The following is a 21,110-nucleotide window of genomic DNA, read 5'->3' as shown; positions in this document are numbered from 1 at the left end:
GAGCAATAACAAAGTACGTGTTAAGCCAACCATGTGTGAAGATAACTTTCTTTCCCTTTGTCTTCATTCTGGCTATTTTAAGCCCATTTCAAAACATGTGAAACCAGTGTTCTACAATATGTAAGAGATCACCATATTTAGACAAAAAGGTGCAGGGGTAGAGAGTGTGAGGTCTAATCCAAAAAGGCCTTTTATTAATTGCAGTCAGCTTCTTGGTATCTCTCGGTGGCATATGAGGAGAATAATCTTTTCATGTTCTCAGAGAAATGCCGTGGTGTACTGTTCTGAAGCTTATTCTGTGCAACACTTTGCAATAGGTTAATTTGTGTTTACAGATGATTGTATAAGAGCTTTACAAACTTCCCAAGAGGTTTCTTGAAACATGAAGAAATGCAAATAGCTTGAGGGGTAGGGACTATTTTGACTAGCTGTAATGTAGTCATCAAGGGCAGTGGGCTTTTAACACCCCAAATAAATAATGGATTTTTTAACAAGACTATCAGCTTTATATTAGGCGGTTTCACTGAACTCACCCTCTTGCCTGAATTCAGTTAATTGGCAGTACTGGCAGTCATCTGCTTTACTTGAATACTTTTTTTATTAATGCTTGGAGTTTATTTTTTAATTAAAGAAACTGTGGCCTATTTTTGAGAGCTGCTGACAAATCTCACTTAGCATATGCCCCAAACCCTTCAGTGAGCATCAAAATTGCAGTAGAGAGATAACAAAATTGTTCTCTCAAGCTCCTACCTTGTCATCTTAAAGCTGGGCAGATCTTTGCTTTGTTTAGTCCTGTCTAAAATGTAACCATACTTTTTAAATTAAGAGAATGACTTAGTTCTGCAGCCAGATTCCATAATAAGTAAACTGAAATAATTCTCAAACTAACCTGTTCTCCAGGTTTTGCAGATGTTTTGGAGAAGAAAACATTTACATCACTGTACCATCATAACTGAGTAATTAATTTTTATTCATTGAGTTTTTTAATGAGTGATTTTCTTGTTTTATCCTAGGCTGTCAGTAAATGGTATGTGTTCTCTGAAGGCAGAGAATGCCACTGAGGAAGATGCTTTAGCATGACCTTTTCAATGACAAAAGCAGCTAGTATCTCTTGATGATGTCACATTTGAGTTATATGCATGCATTTTGCAAATTTATGCAACATAATTTAATTACACTTAATCAAGAGGTCCTGTTTTTCAATACAGGTGTACACAGTAGGTCCAGACTATGCTCACGCTGAGGCCCGGAAGTCTCCAGCTCTGGATGGCAAAGTAGAACGAGATAGTGAAGGAAAAGAAGTGAGATATCCAGTCATCCTGAATGCAAGAGAGAAGTTAATTGCTTGGAAAGTATGCCTTGCCTTTAAGGTAAGCTGATTGCTTTCCTATCTGATCAAACATTTAGTGTTAGTTAATTGTTTGTTACATGCCATAGAGTTTTAGTGCATAAGCCAGCAGTGGTAATTGCTGCAGAACTCCTAAGAAGGTGAAAAGTTAAGCTTCCATGTCCACGTCTTTTTTTAATCAAGAAGGAGTCTTCCTTTAATGTATTGAAAAGTTCTGAAAAGTTCCTTGTGTTGCATTAGTTTCCTGAATTTATGTGTTGCTATCGTGCTTTGCCAGCCCACAGTGTATCTATTCTATGTATAGTATTTTCACACATTTTGGTAATAGTTTCTAAGTTGGCAAAACACAGTTTCAGTAAAATTTTTGTAACTTTTTTTACCTAGTATTTACATTGGGTACAAATTAATTGTTAATTTGGTACTGACATGATTAGGTACTTATTTGAATAATTTGATATTAATTTGATAGTTTCAATTTTTGTATAATTTTAAGGTTGCTGTATCGTTGTAAGGATTCCTTTGTTCAAAACTTAATTCAGTCTCTTACCGTCCTTTCACTTGTTTTATAAAAAGGCTTTCAATCTGTCTCCTTACCCATGTGTCACTGTGATCTCATTCTGGAACCTTTATCGGCAAAATGGGCTTTGAGATTTTAAAAAGTAATCAGATGAAATAGCTTCTAGTAGCCTCTACTAATGATGTCAATAGTATCTTGTTAAATACTATCATATATATCAAAATGTCATACTATGTCAAAACTATGTTGTCAAATTTTGACAAAAATGGTTTTTCAATTTTTTTGTAATTTCTTGCCTGCCATCCTTAAAAACTGTATGTAGCAGCAAACCTGTGTCAGAAAGGGGAATTTGTAGGCCCATTGTTGCTGTAAATCTTGAAGTTTGTGCTCATGTGAACCTGACCTTCAATACTAATACTGCTAGGGGTATGCAGGAAAGTTAAAAACAGGAAGATGTTTGCATGATACGGGTGAACCTAACCTGGAACTGACAAAAGATACTAAGCGTAAAATGTGTCATGTTTTTTTCATGTTTTCAGATGAATAACCTGGTAAAATATAAAGTTTGTTTAGAATAGGCAGTCCTAAATCACTTGAACTTTTATTCCTAAAAACAGCAAACAGTTTGTGGCTTTGATTTGCTACGTGCTAATGGACAGTCCTATGTCTGTGATGTGAATGGCTTCAGTTTCGTGAAAAACTCCATGAAATACTATGATGATTGTGCTAAGATACTGGGGTAAGAGTTTTCTGATTTATTTCAGATTTGCTTATTAACTCCATTGTATATTACTATAGTTTAAGTACTACAGATTTCTTATTACTATTAATTATTAATTATTTATTAAAAATTAAATATCACATTAAAAGTCATTAAAATAAACCATAAAAAAAATATAATTAAAGAGAATCCTAAGTCAATAAATAAATTCTAACTAAACTCCTTATTCCTGAAATCATCCCAAACATCTGAGTGTTTAAAAGTGCTTAAAGCTAACTGAATAAGTATTTTGAAAGCAAGATTTAAGTTCTTAAAGTTAGCTGAGATCTTTTCAAGTCGTGAAGCACTGCTGGATGGTTGTGATTGCTGCTGTTTAATGTGTCCAAATTACTGTATATTGTCCTTGATCTGAAGCTGGAATATACTTGTATATTTGTCAGTTTCATACTTGTAAAACCAAACTGAAATAGAATCAAGGTGTCTTCTATCATACCATCTTTTCTCTGCCACTGGAGGCAAAAAAAGGTATAACAAGGGATCATACAGAAGTGGGTATAGAACTCTATGCCAAGGAAGTGTTGTCCTCAAAGTAGGCTGACCCCATTGTGATTGGCTTTACAGCAAGATTGCACTAATGATGAGATACAGCATGATCTAATTGTCTGAAATCTTACATGAAAGATTTTGCGAGTTTTTTCAAGACTTTTAGCAATTATGTTTTGGCTTTCTCTACCTTAAGATGGACTTTTTTTTCCCTCTGTGTTACTGCTTCTTATGTAGGTATTAATCTGAAGTTCACTGTATTTTGATGAAATATTTGTGAAACAGAACATTAGATGTACCAACCTTCTTGAGGTGGAGACTGTGTTGTCGTTTTATAGTTAAGATGAGAGGCTGTACTTCTTCTTCCAGTTTTATCACAGAAACTTTTGAGAAACTACTGGTGAAAGACAGCAGTTACTCTTTGATGAGAATGGCTTGGTGATTATTAAGCACTTATAGTTAGGCCTAATGAATCCAATTGTCTGCATATATAAATGAACAAGACTAATTCATATCCAAGGAACTGTTTCAGGAAGTGGAGTTGAAAAGCTGAAGTTCATTACAAACACAGGGCCAGTAGTCTAATGTCCCTGTAGCAGTTGTAATAGCTTTAAATTTTTAAGTGGTCTTTATTATGCAATTAAAAGAAAAATATGTATCTAGACATTTGTGGCTGCTAGTACTCTAAAACTACATTAATAAAAATGCATATATATAATCTGTTTGGTTTGCCATTTGTGTATGTTCTATAAGCTGTGCTTTAAACTTCCTTGATTTGTTTTTTTAACCCATTTTTTAGAAATATCATAATGAGAGAACTTGCTCCCCAATTTCAAATACCATGGTCAATTCCTTTAGAAGCTGAAGACATTCCTATTGTGCCAACCACTTCTGGAACAATGTAAGAAAATAATAGCTACATCTGAATTGTACAAACTCCCAATGTAACTTTTGTGTGAATCTTTTTTTCTCTTTACAAGGTGTGCCCACTTTGGCCTATGAATGCTTGTTTTGTGTGCTGAAAACAAGGAAGGAATCACAATTGCTATGCCAGCAGTCAGAGTTTTTCACCCTTAGTCAAGCTGAGTATAGAACAGCAGATTTTCAAGTGTAGCATCTTTTATGCATAGCTTCCACTGCTAATCGTTGTTCCAGCACCAACTTAATATGCGCTTCTAATAAACATGCTCTCTCATTTAATGATCCTCAAAATCTTTGTTTTAAAAACCACTTAAAATAGGTATTCTGTAGCGACCTAAGTCTTAAAATCAGTATTTGTATTTCATACCTTATATTATTTTCAGTTAATCTTCTATTCTTGCATATGTTTCCATCACTTCTGTAGTTATGTCAGATGACTACAACTTTGTCAATTCTCTATGGTTAGTTTAATAGTAAATAAAAGACCCATGTATACAGACTTGTGAAATACAACTCTTGAAATTTCAGGATGGAGCTTAGATGTGTTATAGCTGTAATACGCCATGGGGATCGAACACCAAAGCAAAAAATGAAAATGGAAGTAAAACATCAGAGGTAAGTGGAATCTTTATTAAAATTATTTTCCATATTTTAGAGTATAGGGTTTTGGGGGCTAAGCAAGCAGTGAATTGACCAGGAATTGCACAATTGCAAGTTGCTTTTTGTTTTGTTTTCTTCTAAATCTAACAGTTTTAGATATTGCACTAAATTACAAGTATGCACCACTCTTTCTAACAGGACTGTCAACTTACTTGTGTAGATTTCCTTCAACACATGCTGTGCTTTGTGAACAGTCCTGTTTGATCTTATGGAAAATGCATTTGTGTCTATAAATGTCTTTATTAAAAATAATGTAGCAGAGAATATTTCTGGTTGTCCATTAGACCATGACTTCTGCCTTCTGTGTTTTATCATAACTATTCTTGTATGCAATGTCATAGTACTTTTGCTATTTATTTTTGTCAAAGTTTAATGACTCTGAATTTATGGTAGCTACCATCTTTATGTTAGCATTCATAAGATGACTTACATAATTGACCTGGAACTAGGTGCAGTTTCAGTAAAAAACAAATTATTTATTTTGGGGACACGCTGAAGAACTGTAGGACTGCTCACTTGGTATTTTTGGTCCCTACTTTTGTTCAGGATCGTTCTTGAAGATTAAGAATTGACATAGCTGCATATTCAAATATTATAGCATTCAAATAAATAGAGTATATTTTTTTAAATACTTAAGAAGTCAGTAAGAGAACATTTTCAGTGCTCTTATTTTCCTAATGTGTTGGAGACTTTCTGGGGAGATGGGATTTGAATAAAACTTGGTTTGACCTCTGTAGTGCAGGTTTTAACCTGACTTTCAAATAATGTAAAGGTGCTAATATTAGATCACTTTAAGAGCCTCCTGCTCAAGTAGTAATAATTTAATTCATTAATTGAATTTTCTAATCACTTCTCTTTCTGTTAAAGATTTTTTGATCTCTTTGAAAAATGTGATGGATATAAATCTGGAAAACTGAAACTGAAAAAACCGAAACAGCTTCAGGCAAGTTTGTCTTTATTTTTTTACTATAATGTTCTGTAAGTAGAAATCTATTTATTTAATTAAATCCTATGTTTCCTTCCTTTAGGAAGTGCTTGATATAGCAAGGCAGCTCCTTGTAGAACTTGGGCAAAACAATGATTCTGAAATTGAAGAAAGTAAAGCAAAACTTGAACAGCTAAAGACTGTGTTAGAAATGTAAGTGTCTAATTTTCAGGCTTTGTAGCAATGAAGTTATATCTGCTGTTTTGACCTGTTTCACCACTTACTACATGGATTGCAATGTTACCAAACATTGCAATATAATAAATATAATAATTCAAGCACAAAGTTTTTGAAGAGAAGGGATGTCATGTTTGAAATGGGCCATCACTGCTTTTTTTCTCCTTGACTTTTTAATTTAACTTATTGCTGTGTCTAGTGTCTCAGTATAGTTTCAACAAGAGAAAGTTACCTTCATTGATAGCAAATTTTGTCTTCTTGCATGTTTTTAAAATGAAAATATTTGTAATCAGAGTCTGCTTCTTGCAGTGTGACATAATGAAGTCCAGTAGAGCCAGTAAGAACTTTAACCATGGGTACTTGTCTTCTTACAGCAAACTTTAAGGATTGAAAATAAATAAGTCTTTGTATACTTAGCCTGAAATATTTAGTAATTCAAAAAAACTTCAAAAACGCAACCAAACAAAGAAAACAACAGAAAAAAAATAAGGCTTCAAGGTTTGTTAAAGATCACACAGAGTCACAGGATTAACCAGGTTGGAAAAGACCTTTGAGATCATCAAGTCCAGCCTATGACCTAACACCTCCTCATCAATGGAGCCATGTCCAGCCTTTTTTTAAACACGTCCAGGGACGGTGACTCCACCACCTCCCTGGACAGACGATTCCAGCACACAATCACTCTTTCAGTGAAGAATTTTTTTCTGATGTCTAACCTAAACTACCCCTGGCACAGCTTAAGACTGTGTCCTCTCGTTCTGTCAGTGGTTGCCTGGGAGAAGAGACCGATCCCCACCTGGCTACAATCGCCTTTCAGGCAGTTGTAGAGAGTGATAAGGTCACCCTTGAGCCTCCTTTTCTCCAGGCTAAACAACCCCAGCTCCCTCAGTCGTTCTTCATAGGGCTTGTGTTCCAAGCCCTAGAATGTGAAATGGTAATAGGAATTCGTAATTAAAAAAATATCAGGGAACAGACAATTATTATTGAAATTTATGATAGTTGTTTTAAATACTGAGTTTTGCTTGAGAACTTAATGGGCTATAAAACCAGTAGCCATCTACACTGTGAGACCAGTTTCTGGATGCTGATAGCCACTGTAGTTTTGGATCTGAATAGATAAATTACTTAGGCCATGTGCCATACTGCTTGTTGTTGTTTTAGGAGGGTTCCAGTTTTATGTTCAGTGTTGTAAAAAGTAGAATTAGATAGTATTTTAAGATGTTTCATTGTAGCATAGTTGTTATTTCTGCTAATTCTGTGCTTCTTGAGTTAATGTTTATTCTAAGCACTGCTTCAATAAATGGTGATCAAATGCACAAATCATTGACCAACAAGAGATTTATTACATCCTATTACAGGATTTTAGCAGTTTTGGAGGAAAATATTTTAAATGTGTCTCTCCCTCTTCCCCTCTTTTTTTCCTGTTCCCACTTAAGGTATGGGCATTTTTCAGGCATAAATCGCAAAGTTCAGTTAACATATCTTCCTCATGGCTGCCCTAAGACTTCCAGCGAAGAGGAAGGTATTGTATTACTTTTGTACCTTATCACTTAATATGATGTCTATATAAATAGTCATGGACTAGTAGTATAACATGTCTTGATGTTAAGAAGAAGGATTATTTTGTTTTTCAAGAAGGTATTGTTAGCAGATATTCACAGTATCTTAATCTGAATTGTACACCTAAAAACTCTGTAGTAAATTTTTCTTCTAACCCTCCTCTTTTGCAACAGAAAAGTAACATTAAAGAAACTTCAGTGATTCATCGAAGTGGTGTTTTGAGCCAGTATAAGAAAATCTCACAGAACAATTACTATCTTTAAAACATTTATAAACTGTAGGGTATTTAGCATCCAATTTGTTTTAATTTTTCTGTCTTGATTTATTTTTTGCTTTGGATTCATGCTAAATATTTTTCACTTATATTCTCTTCATAGTTTAACTACTTCAGTTTTCTCTGTTTAAAGTGCTCATTTAGTTCACCAGGTCAATATTTCCTTAATGTTAGAAAGCTATGAAAGATACATAATGTTGAAGAGATCCTTTGATGAAGCTTTTCATAGACCAAATATTTCTTGTTCATTTGGAAAAAAAAATTAACAATAGATTTCACTCCTAAGCTCCTCTCTTTGTGTACAATTAGATAATAGAAGAAATGAGCCATCCCTGCTTCTGGTTCTAAAATGGGGAGGAGAATTGACCCCTGCAGGCAGGGTTCAAGCAGAGGAGCTTGGAAGAGCTTTCAGGTGTATGTATCCAGGCGGACAAGGTAAAAAGAAAATTACAATAACAATTTTCAAAAAAAATCAATTGAGTGTCATAAATCAATCAAGTGCAAGATGAGAGCAAAATGTTTGTTTGATAGGAGATTATGCTGGATTTCCTGGATGTGGTTTACTTAGATTACATAGCACTTACCGACATGATCTCAAAATCTACGCTTCTGATGAGGGACGAGTTCAGATGACTGCAGCAGCTTTTGCAAAGGTACAATGTGAAATGGTATTTTCAGTTCTAAAATTCTGGTATTCTTAAGTTCATTTTTTCTTTTGAAGTCTGGGAGAGATTTACAGTTTATTAGAAAAAGGTATTTTCAGAGTAGTTCAGTGTGAAAAAGTATCCAGTTAATGTGCCCAGCACTTGAAGTTGTTTGAGCAGATGAAGACAGTTTTTAATTAAACAGCCCTGTCTGAGGCACTTTTGTCCTGCAAGGCTCTTCTCCATAAGATTCCATGAACAAGCTAAACTCTGCTCACTTGAAGTCCAGGGCTCTAATGCAATTATTTGTCTTGTTCACTTCTCCACAGATCTGTTAGAACATCAGATTTCAATTACCAAGACTGCCACCTACCTTTACTTTCCTGACACGTCTGAGTAACAGGTCCAGGGCAATGCCTGTGCTTAATAGTTCATCAGGAACCTGTGTCAAAGAATTATCCTAGGTGTTTCCCAGAAATCTTGATTGCTTGTCCCCTTCAATATTGCCATGGAGGTATCCAGGGCCAAGAGTACCCATGGAAACGAGGCCTGCAGTTAGGCGGCTTTCTCTGCATCTATTAAGGTTTCATCCATTTCCCCTTTTAATTTGGATGGTCTGTAGCTGAGGCCTACCATGATACTGCCCTGTTTACCTGGCTTCCAAAAGGTCCCATATCTAGTTGTAGCAAAAGTCAATTCGTGTGAACTATTCTACCGTATTTCTGTAATTGGAATTAACTTAAAGCTCTTCAAGTCTTCAGACTGCCTGTTTCTCCTGTTTGTTTCTATGCTGCATGTGTTTGTACAGAAATATTTCAGCTATCTGACCTGCTTTTCCTTGGTCAGCAGGTTTGAAAAGGCACCACACCATTTCCTTCATTATTCCAGAGCCCTTCCATTGCCAGAAAAGTCAAAAAGTTTCCAACCTTCTTCCTTTTGGAATTCTCTATTCACCTCTTTTTCAAGGCCTGTGATTGTCCTGTGACTCACATGGCTTGGGCTTTTGCCTCTGTAGAGTCTCTGTAAGACCCTGTGTATCTCCTGTTTATCCTGCCAGATGCTATTTGGTTTGTTAGCTCCTCTCTGGTAACACAAATCCTTTAGCAAAGCATGTCACCCACAAATCAGGCAGCTGTTGCTTCCAGCTTCAGGGAGAAGGCACCTGCACTCCCCAAAGTCCAAGACTTGAACAGCTGGTGCTGGGGAGCATTCTCTGTGACATGTCACCATCACTCTTTACCATCTGTATCAACCCTGCACACTAGCAGTGTTTAGGGGGCCATTTCTCTCTAAATACATGCATTATGCCTCTGTTTATCTAACCCATAGCCAAGTGATACAATCTTGAATTTAAATTAGTGTTTTGGGTGGTGGTTTTTTTTTTAAGATCTTCATATTTTCATTTTTATCTATTTGCCTGAGTAATTGTATTGTTTGCTTCAGGGACTACTGGCCTTAGAGGGAGAGCTGACTCCTATTCTTGTCCAGATGGTAAAAAGTGCTAATATGAATGGTCTGTTGGACAGTGACAGTGATTCTTTAAGCAGCTGTCAACATCGTGTTAAAGCAAGGCTCCATGAAATTCTCCAGAGAGACAGAGAATTTACTGCTGATGACTATGATAAGGTTAGCATATGATTAATTTCCCATTAAATTAAATAAATAATTATGAAAATTCCTGTGCAAAAGTAATGAGCAGTAAGTTTATGTATCTGTTTTGCAAAATCCTTTGGGTGCTTGCAAATAGTTTGAGCTGCAAAGGTGGCTGTACCAATTGTGGCTGTAGATACTTTGTCCTGCGATTTGGGTAATCAGAATAGCTACAAACTTTGAAGGAGGAGTAGGCAGGGATCTCGTTTGTAACTCTTCTTCACTATTCCATTAAAAATATTTGAATTATTCAAGAAATGATGTTGTATTGTTTACATTTTACTTTGACAGTGTGTGGTGTAACAAAATGTTTGCCTACCTACTGCAGTTGTTTCAGTAGTTAATCTGCTGTAGGGTCTTTTTTTTTGACTTAGATACTGAAAACCAGTAGAATACTTCTAATCAGTGAAATGAAATATCTCATTAACATGCTGAATTAGCACATAGTAATATAGTTTATGTTGACTTGGTACAGAACAGTCATTTTTCCTGGTTTTAAATGTACTGTTTGTTATAGTTAAGAAACTTCTTTCTCTTTCAATTGGCCTTACTCTGTCTCATATAACAACTAAATACAAGTCCTCAGATGAGGTTTAAGCTTAAACTGCTATTTTTCAAAAAGTATTGAGAGCAAATTAATGAAGAATAATATACCTGGCATGTATGTACTCTGTGTAGATTCATTTAAATAGGTAAAGTATCATGCAAACCACTGCTAGCAGTGGATTCAACAGTAATTGGAAAATGCAAGGATTTATTGATGTTTGTTGTATTGATATAATCAGGTTTGAAATGTGGCTGGAACCAATAGATTGCTCTTCAGTCACTGAAAGTTACCCTTGGCATTATTAAGCAATAAAAACTTCGTTTATTTGTGGAAGCTTTTTAATTTACTTGTGATTTGGGAAAATTGTATGGGATTTATTCCTGTGTCTCCTTCCCTATTATGTATAAATAAATCGATTTCTTGATTTACTTCATCATACTAGGAGGATAGGAACTGCTTACTGTTAGGTAGAAAGCAGAAGTTTTCCATATCCAAATTACTCTATCCATTTCAGGATACTGAGGAAAGTGCAAATAATTGTGTGTTTTGTGTAAAAATTGCTGTTTAATACCACTGATCACTTTGGATTCTGTAGACTTTTCTGAACAAAATGAGGCTAAGCCTCACACATACATTGATTCTATTGTTTTAGTGACAGTCACCTTCATGGTGATAGTTTGTAGCTTTTACCATTTCTATAATTAATTAAGTTCTGAAGAACATCTCATATGTTGTTGGTATATGTGCATTTAAAGGCTTTCTTTTTGTGTTTGTGTCCTGCAGTCCTGTAGAAACAAAACCCTAGGACAGGAACAGGCAGACTTTTTTTAAGGTATCAGTTACTATTGCAGATCTGGTTATTCCTGTAGAGCAAAAAATACTTTGTGAGGCGTGTAGCCTAATGACAACAGTTCTAACAGAATTTTTTGTTAAGTTTTTGAATTCAGAAGTTACTTGAAGTTATGGAAGCTTGCTAAGTATATACAAAGTTTTAAACATCTTTCCAATTTTCCTGTCTTGGAATAACAGAAATGGTTTTATGAATTCTTGTAGTTACTTACATTTACTGTATAGAATTAATTGCCCTATGAAATTCTTACTGCCTTTGAATCTCTAGTAAATGGTACTACTGTTTGATGTATTAATGCCTCAAAGGTAATAGATAATTGATAAATTAGTAAAAATATTCATTCATAAGCAACCTGCTTGAGTGCTTTTTCCCCAATACTTGGAATCTTTGACATGTTCCATCTTATCTCACCAGGTCTTTCAAATATAGTTCTTATTCAGTTAATTCTGTATTTATCTCAAATTGCAGCTTACTCCATCTGGAAGCATCTCACTGATAAAATCAATGCAGGTTATTAAAAATCCTGTAAAGACATGTGACAAGGTCTATTACTTGATCCAGAGCTTGACTTCTCAAATCAGGCAGAGAATGGAAGACCCGAAGTCTGCAGGTACTGAAACATTTTTATACTTGTATTTAGTTTCTCTAGTTAATATATATGAAAGAGAATTGTAACATAACTTTTCTTCACTAACCTCACTTTTAGCAGAACATTAGTCAATCAATAATGAATTAAGGATTTTCACAGTCTGATTTCATAGCAGTTTTAAAATAAAAAGGAGGAACATGTGGTTATATTGCAAGTTAAGGGCTCTGTGGTGGTCAGAAATTCCAATGTTTGCAGAAATTCTTGTCTTAGTTATTTGAAACTTAGCATTCCACAAAAGTAATAGGAACAGTTGGGGTACTAAGGCTAAGTTATATAGGTACATCTTATGTTTAAGGGCCAGTGGTGCATTTCTGCAGCAGTGTTTTTGACTATCATAGTGGAGCCATTTGTAGTTGTGATGCTTTTCAGCACTAAAATTAACCTTATGCCCAGCTGTCCCTTCTTTGTAATGGTAATGCAGTTAACTTATTTTGATCCCTCTATAATTCAGTTGTTACGTCTATGTAATTAAAATGTCCTTTTGTTACTTGAATGGCCTTAATTACTTATAAGAGATGTGTGTTTATCCAGATATTCAGCTCTATCACAGTGAAACTCTAGAACTGATGTTGCGCAGGTGGGCCAAGTTGGAAAAAGACTTCAAAACAAAAAATGGAAGATATGATATTAGCAAGATTCCTGATATTTATGACTGTATAAAATATGATGTACAACACAATGGATCCTTAAAATTAGAAAACACAATGGAATTATATAGGCTTTCAAAAGCTTTAGCTGACATTGTGATTCCTCAGGTAAGCGTTTTCAGTTATTAAATAGAAGAAAGTGTAGAATAAATGCTTTTTAAAATTTTTGTGAAAATGTGTACTCTGTATTTTCTTTTGAAGCTCACACATTTTGCAATAATAGAAGCCTTTGACATTATCTCTTATTTTTCAGTAGCAAGTTGACTGGGATTTTTAAAGAAAAATTTGATTCATAATTAATTAAGCTGTTTTCAGGGTGAATTTTTCTAGAAATTTAAAGTGTGAACATGCCTCCTTCCTTTACAGCAGTGTATTAAAATAAAATGGTTCATCTCCACCATTCATCATAGATTTAACTGTAGCCTTTGTGAATAACTCTGTTTTCTGACATTGCTTTTAATTTTGTTTCTCCTGCTTATAGACATTTTTGGGCTCTTTGCAACTGACACTGTTAATCCTAATCTATGTAATTTAACTTATTTTAAACAATTTTAATTTAAAAAGACCTTTCTACTTTTTCAAAATGCTAACACTCCATGATATGAATGTAGACATTAAATTCCATCTAATTTCAGGCCAGAAGCGGACAAGTTAAACTTACATGCTCTGCAGGCTGTTAAACGTGGGTTAGCTCCAAAATCTTCTAGGTGGCAGAACATGAAATTGTTTTGTGATAACAGGACAGAACGAACAGACTAAAGCTTTCCCCAAGTGTCCTGGCAGTTACAGAGCACTGTTGTAACAGACATCTTTACCCGTATGGCGTGCAGCATTTGAAGGAAGTTCTTCCTCTCCCCATCTCTCAAGCTTCTTGACAAGGAGGACAAAAATAGTAATGATGCTTACAATGCATTGTGTTTTGTGGGTCTGTTAAGCTGAAATTTTGAAGAGAAAGTTAGAGGAGAGCAGGTAAAAATGAGGACACATACTAAAAGAAGATGAACAAAGAAAACTTGATAGCCTACATAATGCAAAGGAAGAGTGCTTATGTTGCTCTCTAGGGTAACAAGAAGATTCATTCTAACTGTGAGAGCACTTTCATAGCATGTGCAGCGCAGAACATGAAGCTCCTGGAAGAAATATTTTAAAATATTGATGATATTATAAAATCTAATATAATCAATAATTTCCCAGTTGTACATAAATACCATTTGTATTATTATTTGACGTAAATAGAAGATCTTCTCTGGGGTGGTTTACCCCAAACTAAGACAGACATTCCAAGTATGTCTCTTTATTGACTGTTAAAGGAAAAAAAAAGCTTTGTGGGGGCAGGATAGGAGATTGAGATGGTGACAAGAAGGGGGAATGACTCTGTAGATGTTTTGGTTAAGAAAAAGAGCTTTATCATACCATAAGGTAAATCCACTTCTTTGGTTTAACTAGTGAATGAAGAACTGTTTCTCTGTATAAAATCAACCAGCAAAAAGGCAAACTGCTTGTTAGTTGAAGCTCCATCAGTAATCATATGTAGTAAAAACGTTAAACAAAATGGTTTGCAGCCGGAGCAAACTAATATGCTTTACTATAGAAGTTTTGAAATAGGAGGTATTTTAATCTTTAACTGAGTTTTAAAAGTCAATTTGTTTTTACACAGGAATACGGTATTTCAAAAGCTGAGAAATTGGAGATTGCCAAAGGTTACTGCACTCCTCTGGTCAGAAAAATTCGTTCTGACCTTCAGAGAACTCAAGATGATGACACTGTAAATAAGCTTCACCCTCTGTAAGCCAGTTACATCTTTACATGGTTACATTAATTCCCATAAAAATTAGAGATATTCTATAGCTTTCATAGTTGAAGTATCTTTTTAGCTCATAGAAATTAGAAAGTGTAATTTATTCATTTATTTTAAATGAATAAATTTTATTTTAAAAATAGGGACACATCTTATCATGGTCTAAGAACATTTTTCTTTATTTTAAGCTACTCCAGGGGTGTTATGTCCCCAGAACGCCATGTTCGTACCCGGCTGTATTTCACCAGTGAGAGTCATGTCCACTCCCTGTTATCCACCCTTCGCTATGGTGCCTTATGTGATGTGAGTTTCTCTGTTGAAGTTCTGATATTGTGAGAGGAACCTGAATCTTCCTATGACTGTATCAATTGAAAGCTTAAGTGTCTTTGAAATTTATCATATTTTTTCAAACATTTGATTTCCTATTACTTATGCAGAAACATATTGCAAATTGCACATTAATTAGCATGCTGATTTCCATCAAGGTAGTGGCTGTGTTCCATTGGCTCCCTATTTCCACAAATAGATGTGGAAAGGCCACATACCTTTTTTTGGTCTTCTATTGTCACCAATAATTCTTCCAACTTCTACTCTCAAGTTGTCATTCAGGGTTCTCTTGAATTTACTTTTGCACTGGCTTATTATTTTTCACCATTGAAATATTGTCAGGACATCCCTACCTAATTTCAAGGCTGCTCATAGAGTACAAAGTTCCTCCTGTACAATGAATTTTATTCTTAGTTTCCTGTACTGTTATAGAATACTACAAAGGTGGTGCATTATTCTCCATCTGGTTGTCTTTAACACTGGAAAAGACAAGGTCTCCAGATTCAGAAATTACTTAAACTGAGCTCTTGGAGATGATATATGCAGCACCACAAACCTGTCTGCTTGTAAGATGCAACTTGACTAAAGACTACTTTTCAAATTGCTGTATTGACATAATTTGTTTCTGGTAATGGATGACTAAACTCAGTGATGACAAAAGCATTTTTAAACCTCTGTGACATGCTACAGCAGGTACACTCCAAGTTTTAGTCTGATAAACTTTTAATTTTTCTTTAAGGTGGATTACTAAATGCTTTCTTTCCTACAGCATGAAAAAGCGACTATTCATTTAAGTAGTTTGGGATGTGATGGTTGTATCTCTTCTATATACTAGCAAGCTTCATTTACTCTGTTTGACTGATATATTTGTTACTGTGATATCTAAAAACATTTTTCACAATATACTAGCTGAAATGAATTTATTGCAAAATTAGCAGTTCTTATCAGGAGAATTGAAAACAGTGCCTCTGTCCACATATCATCATTGGCAAAAAACCATGAAAGACACACTGAAATAAATTATGAAAATTCTGCTCTTTTCAGTCATTTGATGACCAATTTTAAGTCACTCATGGAGGTTCATAATTGGTTTTTTTGGTTTTGCAATTTCCATAGCTATTATGAGCTTTGCACTTCTGCTATGAAAATCTATGTAAATGGCGGAAAAGTGAAATCATCAGTCTTCTAAAAGAAAATAACTGAGTTTTATTTGTTGATTTTTTTTTTCTCCATAAGGAATCAAAAGATGAACAATGGAAACGAGCTATGGATTACTTAAATGTGGTCAATGAACTCAATTACATGACACAGATTGTTATCATGCTTTATGAGGATCCAAACAAGGTATTTAAAATGGATAAATATCTTCAGAAACTAGTGGTGCTGAGCTATGTATTAAAGTATAAGCCTATTTAATTATTTTACTTCAGGAACTTTCTTCGGAAGAACGTTTTCATGTAGAGCTGCACTTCAGTCCAGGAGCTAAAGGCTGTGAGGAAGATAAAAATTTACCATCTGGATATGGATACCGACCTGCCTCCAGAGAGGTAATAATTATGCTTTTCTATAAAGCAAAACTTAGGTTTTTTTGGATATGGACAACCTAAAATAAACACTGTAAAATTGTTAGATAAAAAATACAAGTGTGATTTTTTTTTTTGGTAAAAAAACATGCAGTAAAAGATAAGTAGTCCCAATATTTTTCATTTGGAATGGGGACTGAAGTAAGGACACAGATAATTTGGATGTTCTAAGGCTTTGCCAGAATGTTTACTAGAAATACAAAATACTCTAAGAGAAGTGATATCAGCATCAGAGTGTCACATGAATAATACTCTGGCAGCTGGAAGATATATTTAAGAAAGTAGTTTGGCATGTTTATGAATGCAGATTGTTGAGGAAGGATTCGTATTTTCCAAGATGTATGGTCAGGTCCATGGAGTTGCCACTGCTTTTTGAGAAAGGGAGCAGAGCAAAGCTTGGCTGGAATTCTTCTACATAGAAGAAGATAGAAGAAACACATGTAGATTATTAAAGTCTAGAGCAGTTTGTTCAGTAATATGTTATGACAGCTGGTGAGGGGTCAGTAGCTCTGACTGAGGAAGCTGTGACTGGTCTGGAGAGATGGTCCCAAAAGATAACATCTTCCCGAAGCCCAGTGTCTTCCCTCAGCTGCAAGCTAGGAGGGCCCGTGCAGAGGCTGTCAGCTCTTCAGTGATTGTCAGCTCGTAATTTCAGCTCAGCTCTGCAGGGCAGCCTCCAGGCCAGACCAGAGAGAGAGACAAGAGGCCCCTGTAGCTGTTCCACACGAGGTAGCTTTATTAGTTCGGCGAAGGGGAGCCAGGGACGAGCATCTCTCTGCCCTCACAGGGGCAGGGGGCTAGCTCTTATACAGGGGGGGGGTATCAGAGGGTAAAGGCCAATGGGCTACAAAGGATCTGCACAGGGTCTCCCAGAGGATTCTGGGTCTGTCTTCTCCTTGCCGTAACTGAAAAGTGGTTGGCTTTCCCGGGGAGTTCTGCTGGGAGATTGAGCAATCTCCTTATCTCAGCAGGCATCCCTTCAGGGCAGTGGCTGGGCATACCCTACAATATGTGATTTGCATCTTGTATTTTTAAAATCAGCTTGCTTTATCTTTATGCAGAATATTTATTTGAGAGCCACTTCCGTCTACATGTGTGAAGGTGTGCAGACAAATTAAGAATGAATTATGTATTTCCTGTAGAATGAAGGCTCAAAGAAAACCTCTCAGAGAACTGATAGTGATGAGGAGGCACATGCTCCTAAAAGAGATGAAACGGATCGATCAGTAGTGATGTTCAAGCCAATGGTATCAGACCCAATTCACATACACAGAAAGTCACCCCTTCCAAGATCCAGGAAGATTGGTTCTGTTGAAGTAAGTGTTTGTGTTCCAGATAATTTCTGTCAAAGACATTAACTTTTGCTTGCTTTTAAGAAAACAAAACCAAATATACTTCTGCTTTTGATTACACAGAACCAGCATGATACCTGTCACAAAAGTTTCACCCTTACTCAGTGGGAAATCCTCCATGGCAGTAATTTCTCTGAAGGGCTATTTTTTAAAATTATTACTATTCTGTGATAAGACTTCCTTCTTTTTTTTCAAGCCATTTTAGAAAAGTTGATATTTGAAAATGAAGACTCTTTCAGTCTAAACCTACATCTACAAACTAACATACATTGCTTTTCTATTCATCCTTACGAAACAGCTACTACTGGGAATTGAGCGAACTTTCAGGGTGATTGTGCTGAAAGGGAACAGAGGGATTAGGGTGGTAGGGGAGGTGCAGGAAATGAGACATCTTCTGCTGTATTTGCTTTCACGTGGAGTTAAAGTGACTCCACTTGTCAAGCTTTTGAAGGTAAGAAGATAAAGTGGAAGCTTTTTTTTTTAAGTGGACTGGGGTTTGTGTTTCATGAATTCTGTAGATAACATCTTGAACAATCTAGTTTGCTGTCTTGAAAGCCATGACATCTAGGTGTGCTTCACAGATATGGCTTAATGTCACAGAGGTGGGGGGATGCACAGCTATCACTGATACCATTGGGATGGTTGAGTGGAAAATTTCAGATGGTGCATAGTGGCACTTCTGTGATATTAATGCTAGAAGCAGACTAACAGCTTCTCATTGCCTCATTTTCAGTTGCTTAAAGCCATCAGAAATGAAGATTCACACCAAAAGCTTTTTCTTTCATATTTGTGTTGGGAATGAGTTGTCTGTATGCAGTAAAAGTATTACAGATTTGCAAACCACTTTGTTATTGGCAGTATGGAGAGAAAAAGATGCATGATTCCCTTCTGTAAGGATATCTGTATAACTTCACATGACTTCCATAAATTAACAGACATAATAAATGTTAATGTCTTACATTTTCTATTTCCAACTTTTTTCATAAACAAATGCTCACAACATCAATATTTTTGATTTTTAAAAGCTGTTTCCACTATGATCATGCAAACTCCCCTCCTAGCTATGAGTTCACTTATTCTCAACTTAATAGTCTATTACTTCAGACTTTCAACCATTTTCATAAATTATATGCAAGTTAACTTTCACAAGATATCAGGAGCACAAATTGCCAAATTTTGACTGTGCAGATAATATATGTTTAAATGGAATGTGTTTCAGCATTCAGAGCTTGCTTATTTGCTGGAAGGAAGTAGATGATTTAGAGAAAACTTACACTATAAACCATTTTTTTCTTATAAGTAAAATAGGAAGTTTCATCTGGCCTACTGAAATCTGCAAAACTAGTATTTGGAATATTTAAACTAAACGGCATTTTGGAGCAATTCAAAAAAAGTCACTGCAACTTAAACTGCAACTGCCTTGAACTTTTTTTTTTCTTTTTAAAAAATTTTTTTTCCTTTCCTTTTTTTTTCTTTTTTTTTTTCTTTTTTTTCCTTTTATTTTCTTGGGTTTTTTTTCCTCCTGTAAGGCAATTCTCTTTTCACCTACGTCCATTAATTAGAAAGGACACTGTCAGGTGTGAGACTATATGGAAGTTTTAATCTTGGTTATAGTCAGCAATATTTACAGAAGGACTGCGACTGTGACTGAGTCATGAAAAGAAAAAAAAAGCTGAGTTATAGTAGTAAAACAAGAATGTAAAGCTCATTGACATTGGAAAGGAAACTCTGTATTACAAAAAATGTTAATTGCTAATGATACATAATGATGGAGACATTGTGGGGGTGCTTAGCCTGACACTGTCCTCCCTTGAAGTCCTGATAAGGTGTCCAGGATCACATAATTTTTAGGACATTTTTAAGTTTGGAAAACTACTACCAGTTAGGTTGGTGCTACTACCAGTGAGTCAACTGTAAAGTCTCAAGGGCAATTTTAAAAACAAGAAGCTTTCAGATAAGCTTATAGACTAGAAATGGAAACTATTAAGTAGTAAATAGGAAAGTTTAATGTACTTAGGAGGGGAAAACTATTAAACAGTATGTCAAGGGTAACAAAAGTTGTTTCCAACATGTAAAAAATTCTTAAAATTATGAATCAATTATTGATAACAAATAATTTTCTCTCATATCTAATATTAGTCTACCAGAAATTTGGTTGAAGTGTTGTAGTAAAAGATACAGTTGGATGAAAAGATAAAAGTGAAACTTAAAACTTTATAATATTGTATTATTATTCTTCTCTCTTCACTGTTTAATAGTTTTAAAAGTAATATATAAAAGGGTGCAAGCAGATTGGGTTTTTTTCTTTTCTGTTCATTTGGCTCTGTTGAATCTAACTTTGCATGCTTTGCTGTTTTTTACCCCCTTTCTCACTTCCAGGAAGAGAGCCCCCTGAGTGTGTCTAGCCCAGAGTGTATTGGTACCTGGCTGCATTACACCAGTGGTGTGGGTACTGGGCGTCGAAGACGCAGATCAGGGGAACAAATCACTTCTTCCCCTGTCTCCCCTAAATCACTGGCTTTCACATCCAGTATTTTTGGCTCATGGCAACAGGTTTTTAAACTTTACTTCATTAAACATTTTATGCATTCCAAGCAACAACTGTCTTTAAGGACATCTAATCCCTTTGTATGGATTATATTTCAAGCAATACCTCCACTTCTTAAAATTACTGCCAAGAATGTTTGGGGGAAAAAGAGCAAGTGCATGTTTTTCCACTGAGTGTTTTACACGCTTTCATAAAAATTTGGTTTCTTCATAGGAATTGCAAATGTTACCACAGTAAAAAAGACTTAGTGTACTGCCTAATGAAAGAGAATTATGCTTTGGTTTAGTTGTCCTTTAAGACTTTAAAACCAGCATTGCTTAATTTGGTGGTAGGTAAATTAAAAAAAAAAAAATTAATTGCAACCAATGCCATTTAAAATAATTTATCTGGTACTTCATGTCGCTATTCAAAACTTGTTTTGCATATATCATATTTTCAGTGGCCTGGTATTAACTATTGCAGGGAAAAAACTCCAGCACTAATAATTCTTGCCATCTGTATCCGGAAGTGTCTGAAACTCCCAACACAGTACATCATCCATTGACTTGTACAATATTTTGAAGATTGTTCCTTGTAATGGGGGGTGAGGGGAAAGCAGGAAAAAAAAGAAATAGTGAATGTTTTGGAAGTACCAGTGAAGATCTAAAGCTATTCAGAATGGCAAGATATTGTTTACATGTAGGACAATGGATGGTGTTCTGTAACCATATCCTTTTTCTTTGAAAATTTTCATAATTTATTATGGAAAATTCTAAAACTATTTACATTTGGAGAAGTTTGTATCAGCAAAGGCTGTGAGCATCTGAAGA

General features: G+C 35.3%; 1 protein-coding gene across 9 annotated transcripts in view; it reads left to right on the top strand.

Annotated features, from left to right (window-relative positions):
* PPIP5K2 (diphosphoinositol pentakisphosphate kinase 2) overlaps nucleotides 1–21,110 on the top strand; it is a 48,669-nt gene that overhangs the window by 15,865 nt on the left and 11,694 nt on the right. For 6 of the 9 annotated variants that reach the window (XR_005603781.1, XR_005603782.1, XM_039566590.1 and 3 more), the window contains exons 8-25: nucleotides 1,209–1,370; nucleotides 2,483–2,604; nucleotides 3,929–4,030; nucleotides 4,579–4,665; nucleotides 5,578–5,653; nucleotides 5,739–5,848; nucleotides 7,309–7,394; nucleotides 8,016–8,141; nucleotides 8,238–8,359; nucleotides 9,794–9,976; nucleotides 11,866–12,007; nucleotides 12,578–12,801; nucleotides 14,351–14,478; nucleotides 14,680–14,794; nucleotides 16,055–16,162; nucleotides 16,249–16,365; nucleotides 17,544–17,717; nucleotides 20,133–20,306. Coding sequence is in view for 7 of the 9 variants with exons in the window: in XM_039566590.1 (XP_039422524.1) it covers nucleotides 1,209–1,370; nucleotides 2,483–2,604; nucleotides 3,929–4,030; nucleotides 4,579–4,665; nucleotides 5,578–5,653; nucleotides 5,739–5,848; nucleotides 7,309–7,394; nucleotides 8,016–8,141; nucleotides 8,238–8,359; nucleotides 9,794–9,976; nucleotides 11,866–12,007; nucleotides 12,578–12,801; nucleotides 14,351–14,478; nucleotides 14,680–14,794; nucleotides 16,055–16,162; nucleotides 16,249–16,365; nucleotides 17,544–17,717; nucleotides 20,133–20,306 (2,358 nt within the window). In the remaining 2 variants the exon portion in view is untranslated. The remainder of the gene's footprint in view (nucleotides 1–1,208; nucleotides 1,371–2,482; nucleotides 2,605–3,928; nucleotides 4,031–4,578; nucleotides 4,666–5,577; nucleotides 5,654–5,738; nucleotides 5,849–7,308; nucleotides 7,395–8,015; nucleotides 8,142–8,237; nucleotides 8,360–9,793; nucleotides 9,977–11,865; nucleotides 12,008–12,577; nucleotides 12,802–14,350; nucleotides 14,479–14,679; nucleotides 14,795–16,054; nucleotides 16,163–16,248; nucleotides 16,366–17,543; nucleotides 17,718–20,132; nucleotides 20,307–21,110) is intronic. The other 3 variants (XM_039566592.1, XM_039566591.1, XM_039566589.1) reach the window with 1 other exon arrangement.

The sequence above is a fragment of the Corvus cornix genome, chromosome Z (assembly GCF_000738735.6).
Source record: "Corvus cornix cornix isolate S_Up_H32 chromosome Z, ASM73873v5, whole genome shotgun sequence".
Classification (NCBI taxonomy): Eukaryota; Metazoa; Chordata; class Aves; order Passeriformes; family Corvidae; genus Corvus; species Corvus cornix.
Note: the sequence above shows the minus strand (reverse complement) of the source record. Positions and strands in the feature narration are given on the sequence as shown.